The sequence below is a fragment of the Salmo trutta genome, unplaced genomic scaffold, assembly GCF_901001165.1.
Source record: "Salmo trutta unplaced genomic scaffold, fSalTru1.1, whole genome shotgun sequence".
Taxonomy (NCBI): domain Eukaryota; kingdom Metazoa; phylum Chordata; class Actinopteri; order Salmoniformes; family Salmonidae; genus Salmo; species Salmo trutta.
In genome coordinates this window covers 49245-56681 of record NW_021822897.1, presented here as the reverse complement: position 1 = coordinate 56681, position 7437 = coordinate 49245, and the positions used below count along the sequence as shown (strand labels likewise).

The 7437-nt window shown below is 47.5% G+C and overlaps 1 protein-coding gene across 1 annotated transcript; it reads right to left on the bottom strand.

Annotated features, from left to right (window-relative positions):
- Window positions 1-5275: 5275 nt before the first annotated feature.
- LOC115186289 (glypican-6) lies at window positions 5276-7154 on the bottom strand. The gene is made up of 2 exons (XM_029745960.1): window positions 6920-7154; window positions 5276-5847 (listed from the first exon to the last, which is right to left on the bottom strand). Exons 1-2 carry the CDS (start codon window positions 7134-7136, stop codon window positions 5639-5641), a joined length of 426 nt encoding a protein of 141 aa, XP_029601820.1. The 5' UTR covers window positions 7137-7154; the 3' UTR covers window positions 5276-5638.
- Window positions 7155-7437: the final 283 nt, after the last annotated feature.

Below are 7437 nucleotides of genomic sequence, written 5' to 3'. Positions count from 1 at the left end.
TGTGTATTCAGCATTTCACTGTGAGGTCTACTACACCGTATTCAGCATTTCACTGTGAGGTCTACTACACCTGTTGTATTCAGCATTTCACTGTGAGGTCTACTACACCTGTTGTATTCAGCATTTCACTGTGAGGTCTACTACACCTGTTGTATTCAGCATTTCACTGTGAGGTCTACTACACCTGTTGTATTCAGCATTTCACAGTAAGGTCTACTACACCTGTTGTATTCAGCATTTCACTGTGAGGTCTACTACACCTGTTGTATTCAGCATTTCACTGTGAGGTCTACTACACCTGTTGTATTCAGCATTTCACTGTAAGGTCTACTACACCTGTTGTATTCAGCATTTCACTGTAAGGTCTACTACACCTGTTGTATTCAGCATTTCACTGTGAGGTCTACTACACCTGTTGTTTTAGACTCGTGTGACATAAACATGACAGAGGAAAGAAAGGTAAACGAACACTGGAATGGAACGATGAGGAAACACTAAAGTGACAGTTATAAATGAAAGTTGGTATAAATGACAGCGGCTGTGGATATTGGCTAATATTTAACACTATACAATGGTAAAAAAAATACAGTGAAAAGTCTGGGAATATAATTAAAACCTAGAATTTTGTGATGCATGGTTTGAGCGAAGACATAAGATCATAAAAATCATAAATGAACTCGGTAGGTTTGGCGCTACCCTGTCATTTGAGCATGTCTACAGAAGCCTCGTGCTTGGGTCTCCAGATGTCATCCCTGTAAAAGTTAAAAGGTCAGCAGCATTTTAGACATTTAATTGTGGAAAATGTGACATGCTTCAAATTGCTGCCGTATGACTGGTTTTACATTTGAACTCTGGTTCCCTGTTTAGTGCTCTAATGGGGTGATGAACTGGTTCCCTGTTTAGTGCTCTAATGGGGCGCTGAACTCTGGTTCCCTGTTTAGTGCTCTAATGGGGTGATGAACTCTGGTTCCCTGTTTAGTGCTCTAATGGGGCGCTGAACTCTGGTTCCCTGTTTAGTGCTCTAATGGGGCGCTGAACTCTGGTTCCCTGTTTAGTGCTCTAATGGGGAGATGAACTCTGGTTCCCTGTTTAGTGCTCTAATGGGGAGCTGAACTCTGGTTCCCTGTTTAGTGCTCTAATGGGGCGCTGAACTGGTTCCCTGTTTAGTGCTCTAATGGGGAGATGAACTCTGGTTCCCTGTTTAGTGCTCTAATGGGGAGCTGAACTCTGGTTCCCTGTTTAGTGCTCTAATGGGGCGCTGAACTCTGGTTCCCTGTTTAGTGCTCTAATGGGGCGCTGAACTCTGGTTCCCTGTTTAGTGCTCTAATGGGGAGATGAACTCTGGTTCCCTGTTTAGTGCTCTAATGGGGAGCTGAACTCTGGTTCCCTGTTTAGTGCTCTAATGGGGCGCTGAACTGGTTCCCTGTTTAGTGCTCTAATGGGGAGATGAACTCTGGTTCCCTGTTTAGTGCTCTAATGGGGAGCTGAACTCTGGTTCCCTGTTTAGTGCTCTAATGGGGCGCTGAACTCTGGTTCCCTGTTTAATGCTCTAATGGGGTGATGAACTCTGGTTCCCTGTTTAGTGCTCTAATGGGGCGCTGAACTGGTTCCCTGTTTAGTGCTCTAATGGGGCGCTGAACTCTGGTTCCCTGTTTAGTGCTCTAATGGGGTGCTGAACTCTGGTTCCCTGTTTAGTGCTCTAATGGGGTGCTGAACTCTGGTTCCCTGTTTAGTGCTCTAATGGGGCGCTGAACTCTGGTTCCCTGTTTAGTGCTCTAATGGGGTGCTGAACTCTGGTTCCCTGTTTAGTGCTCTAATGGGGTGCTGAACTCTGGTTCCCTGTTTAGTGCTCTAATGGGGCGCTGAACTCTGGTTCCCTGTTTAGTGCTCTAATGGGGCGCTGAACTCTGGTTCCCTGTTTAGTGCTCTAATGGGGCGCTGAACTCTGGTTCCCTGTTTAGTGCTCTAATGGGGAGATGAACTCTGGTTCCCTGTTTAGTGCTCTAATGGGGAGTTGAACTCTGGTTCCCTGTTTAGTGCTCTAATGGGGCGCTGAACTCTGGTTCCCTGTTTAGTGCTCTAATGGGGCGCTGAACTCTGGTTCCCTGTTTAGTGCTCTAATGGGGCGCTGAACTCTGGTTCCCTGTTTAGTGCTCTAATGGGCCGATGAACTCTGGTTCCCTGTTTAGTGCTCTAATGGGCCGCTGAACTCTGGTTCCCTGTTTAGTGCTCTAATGGGGCGCTGAAATGGATCCCTGTTTAGTGCTCTAATGGGGCGCTGAACTCTGGTTCCCTGTTTAGTGCTCTAATGGGGAGATGAACTCTGGTTCCCTGTTTAGTGCTCTAATGGGGCGTTGAAATGGATCCCTGTTTAGTGCTCTAATGGGGTGCTGAACTCTGGTTCCCTGTTTAGTGCTCTAATGGGGAGATGAACTCTGGTTCCCTGTTTAGTGCTCTAATGGGGCACTGAACTCTGGTTCCCTGTTTAGTGCTCTAATGAGCCGCTGAACTCTGGTTCCCTGTTTAGTGCTCTAATGGGGCGCTGAACTGGTTCCCTGTTTAGTGCTCTAATGAGCCGCTGAACTCTGGTTCCCTGTTTAGTGCTCTAATGGGGCGCTGAACTCTGGTTCCCTGTTTAGTGCTCTAATGGGCCGCTGAACTCTGGTTCCCTGTTTAGTGCTCTAATGGGCCGCTGAACTCTGGTTCCCTGTTTAGTGCTCTAATGGGGCGCTGAAATGGATCCCTGTTTAGTGCTCTAATGGGGCGCTGAACTCTGGTTCCCTGTTTAGTGCTCTAATGGGGAGATGAACTCTGGTTCCCTGTTTAGTGCTCTAATGGGGCGTTGAAATGGATCCCTGTTTAGTGCTCTAATGGGGTGCTGAACTCTGGTTCCCTGTTTAGTGCTCTAATGGGGCACTGAACTCTGGTTCCCTGTTTAGTGCTCTAATGGGGCACTGAACTCTGGTTCCCTGTTTAGTGCTCTAATGGGGCGCTGAACGCTGGTTCCCTGTTTAGTGCTCTAATGAGCCGCTGAACTCTGGTTCCCTGTTTAGTGCTCTAATGGGGCGCTGAACTGGTTCCCTGTTTAGTGCTCTAATGGGGTGCTGAACTCTGGTTCCCTGTTTAGTGCTCTAATGGGGCACTGAACTCTGGTTCCCTGTTTAGTGCTCTAATGGGGCACTGAACTCTGGTTCCCTGTTTAGTGCTCTAATGGGGCGCTGAACTGGTTCCCTGTTTAGTGCTCTAATGAGCCGCTGAACTCTGGTTCCCTGTTTAGTGCTCTAATGGGGCGCTGAACTCTGGTTCCCTGTTTAGTGCTCTAATGGGGCGCTGAACTCTGGTTCCCTGTTTAGTGCTCTAATGGGGCGCTGAACTGGATCCCTGTTTAGTGCTCTAATGGGGCGCTGAACTCTGGTTCCCTGTTTAGTGCTCTAATGGGGCGCTGAACTTGTTCCCTGTTTAGTGCTCTAATGGGGCGCTGAACTCTGGTTCCCTGTTTAGTGCTCTAATGGGGCGCTGAACTCTGGATCCCTGTTTAGTGCTCTAATGGGGAGATGAACTCTGGTTCCCTGTTTAGTGCTCTAATGGGGCGCTGAACTCTGGTTCCCTGTTTAGTGCTCTAATGGGGAGATGAACTGGTTCCCTGTTTAATGCTCTAATGGGGTGATGAACTCTGGTTCCCTGTTTAGTGCTCTAATGGGGCGCTGAACTCTGGTTCCCTGTTTAGTGCTCTAATGGGGCGCTGAACTCTGGTTCCCTGTTTAGTGCTCTAATGGGGCGCTGAACTCTGGTTCCCTGTTTAGTGCTCTAATGGGGCGCTGAACTCTGGTTCCCTGTTTAGCGCTCTAATGGGGTGCTGAACTGGTTCCCTGTTTAGTGCTCTAATGGGGCGCTGAACTCTGGTTCCCTGTTTAGTGCTCTAATGGGGCGCTGAACTCTGGTTCCCTGTTTAGTGCTCTAATGGGGCGTCATTTGGGACACGTCCCTGGTGTCTATCTGAGAGCTCCTCCATGGTGACCTTAGTTAAAGGAACAGGATGTGGTAGAAACTTTAACCCCGTAAATAAATGACCTTCTCTCTCTATCGTGAAAACAAATGAAATGTTCCCTGCCATTTCTTCTCAACAGCTGGAGCCTTTCGAATATAAAACATGATTTCTCATCATCAGACGTGGGATCTTCATTAAACTTTAGCAATTGTGTAATTAACTGAGAGGAGTGTCCCAAATAGAACCCTATTCCCTATGTAGTGCACTACTGTTGACCAGAGCCCTTCTCTCTCTCTGTTGTGGGAGGATGTAGGGAACAACAACAGAACCTTCTCAGGGTTCTCTCTGTCTGTTCTGTTCCTTTTGAAGGTTTCTGCTGTATAAAGAAAAGAAAAATATAATCTCATGTATTTTTAAATTCTTCATCATCATCATCATCATCGCTCTAAAGAACACGTTTTAAATTGCGTTCTCATTCTGTCTCTCCGGGAGAGAAGGAGCACGTTGTTGTCCAATCAGAGTCCGGGAGAGAAGGAGCACGCTGTTGTCCAATCAGAGTCCGGGAGAGAAGGAGCACGCTGTTGTCCAATCAGAGTTCAGGAGAGAAGGAGCACGCTGTTGTCCAATTAGAGTTCAGGAGAGAAGCAGTTGGTTGGTTTGGAGAAAAGAGGAGACGATTGGCTGATCCACTGACGCTACCTTCTGTTTTGGACGTCACCGAGCAGAGAAGAGCAGAACAGATTAGAGCAGAACAGAACAGATCAGAACAGATTAGAGCAGATTAGAACAGAACAGATCAGAGAAGAGCAGAACAGATTAGAACAGAGCAGAACAGATTAGAACAGATTAGAGCAGAATAGATTAGAACAGAACAGATTAGAACAGAGCAGAACAGATTAGAACAGAGCAGATTAGAACAGATTAGAACAGATCAGAACAGATTAGAACAGATTAGAACAGAACAGATTAGAACAGAACAGATTAGAACAGAGCAGAACAGATTAGAACAGATTAGAACAGATTAGAACAGATTAGAACAGAGCAGAACAGAACAGATCAGATTAGAACAGAGCAGAACAGATTAGAACAGATTAGAACAGAGCAGATTAGAACAGAGCAGAACAGATTAGAACAGATTAGAACAGAGCAGATTAGAACAGAGTAGAACAGATTAGAACAGAGCAGATTAGAACAGAGCAGAACAGATTAGAACAGATTAGAACAGAGCAGAACAGAGCAGAACAGATTAGAACAGAGCAGAACAGACTTAGAACAGATTAGAACAGAACAGATTAGAACAGATTAGAACAGAGCAGAACAGAACAGATTAGAGCAGAACAGAGAGATTTTTGGGGCCAAAGCAGGATGCAGCACTGCAACACTCACACCAATCCTCATTCTAATACAGTAAACTAACTGTGACCATCTCTCTTCATGGTGGTGGGGGGGGGGGAAGGGTCCGAAAGGGTGGTACGAGTCCGGTTCCGGTTCCGGTTCCGGTTAGAGAACTCTAACAGTCAGTAGTAGGACGACCGGCTGGCTGTCTGATTGGTGCCAGAGGTCGTAGTGACGGCTGGCTGGCTGTCTGATTGGTGCCAGAGGTCGTAGTGGCGGGGTTAACGTCCAGGGTGTCCTCTCAGCCCGGCTGTATTATCTCCTGGACCAGAACCGGGCCGTGAGAGAGAAGGTCAGCAGCAGCGGTAGAGACGTTCTGGACGGATGTGAGGCGCCGCCTGATGCTGCTGAAACTCTCTCGTTGCTCCTGTCTGCTCCGACCACTGGGGCCTCCGAACCCACAAACACAAACTCTGTGGTACATCGCTCTGTACAGCCGCTGCCGCTGCCGCTGCCCTCGTCGCCTAGAGAGAGGCGGAGACAGGCAGCACACACACACACACACACACGCACACACAGACACACACACACACACACACACACACACACACACACACCACACACACACACACACAGACACACACACACACACACACACACACACACACACACACACACAGACACACACACACACACACAGACACACACACGCACACACACAGACACACACACGCACACACAGACACACACACACACACACAGACGCACACACACAGACACAGACACACACACACACACCACACACACACACACACACACACACACACACACACACACACACACACACACACACACACACACACACACACACAGCATAATGAGTGAGGTTCCAAACAGACTCAAAGCACAGATAGCTGACCGTCTGCCATGAAAGTTTTCTGGGCTGTTTCACTGCCTTGATCAACGCCAGGGTTGTGGGTTCGATTCCCATGGGGGACCAGTACGGAAAAAAATAAAAAATAAAAAAGATAATAAATGTATGAAATGTCTGCATTCACTACTGTAAGTCCCTCTGGATAAGAGCGTCTGCTAAATGACTCAAATGTAGATGTTGTTGTCACATCCAGTGTTATTCAAAACCATAATAATGACCGTCTCACTTTGCAGGAGGACGAATCTTGTCCTGGAGGCAGAGCTGAGCGATTTCCACTCGACGGTAAAGTCAAAATTGGCAATATATCATAAAAAACATTAAATCAAAAATTAGCTTTTTTTGGTTTTAATGAGGTAATGCACTACAGAGAGACTAGAGCCCTATTCCCTATGGGCCCTGGTCAAGGTAGTGCACTACAGAGAGACTAGAGCCCTATCCCCTAGTGCACTACAGAGAGACTAGAGCCCTATTCCCTATGGGCCCTGGTCGAAGTAGTGCACTATAGAGCCCTATTCCCTATGGGCCCTGGTCAAGGTAGTGCACTACAGAGAGAATAGAGCCCTATCCCCTAGTGCACTACAGAGAGACTAGAGCCCTATTCCCTATGGGCCCTGGTCAAGGTAGTGCACTACAGAGAGACTAGGGTATCGTTTGGAACTTACTGGAGTCCTGAAAGAAAATGTCGTTTCCGTTGTAGGCGTTTTTCAGCTTGTTGGTCATCACTCTGAGAGTCATGATCTGTTGGCGAATCAGAGTGTCCGGTCTCGTGATGTCCACCGCCACCTCAGGGTTGTTCAGCTGGTTGGTGAGGCCGTCTTTTACCACCTCAGGAAAATACCTGGGTGACCGAGGATAACAACAACACCTGTTCAGGTACATCTCTGAGGAAGACGTATTAAAATACAATCACATTTCATTGGAAAGGAAATTATTCAATTATATGGATCATGTGGAGCGTTCTCAAGAGGATGAGGTTCTCCAGCACTCAGAGAGCAGCTGTCAGTGGTCCTATAGAGGTTCTCCAGCACTCAGAGAGCAGCTGTCAGTGGTCCTATAGAGGTTCTCCAGCACTCAGAGAGCAGCTGTCAGTGGTCCTATAGAGGTTCTCCAGCACTCAGAGAGCAGCTGTCAGTGGTTCTATAGAGGTTCTCCAGCACTCAGAGAGCAGCTGTCAGTGGTC

Excerpts from the sequence above, each read along its gene's own strand:
- LOC115186289 (XM_029745960.1), bottom strand. The coding sequence starts at position 7,136 with ATGTACCTGAACAGGTGTTGTTGTTATCCTCGGTCACCCAGGTATTTT. Across the intron at positions 5,848-6,919 it reads CATTTTCTTTCAGGACTCCA|GCGACGAGGGCAGCGGCAGC; the intron begins GTAAGTTCCAAA and ends GCCTCTCTCTAG.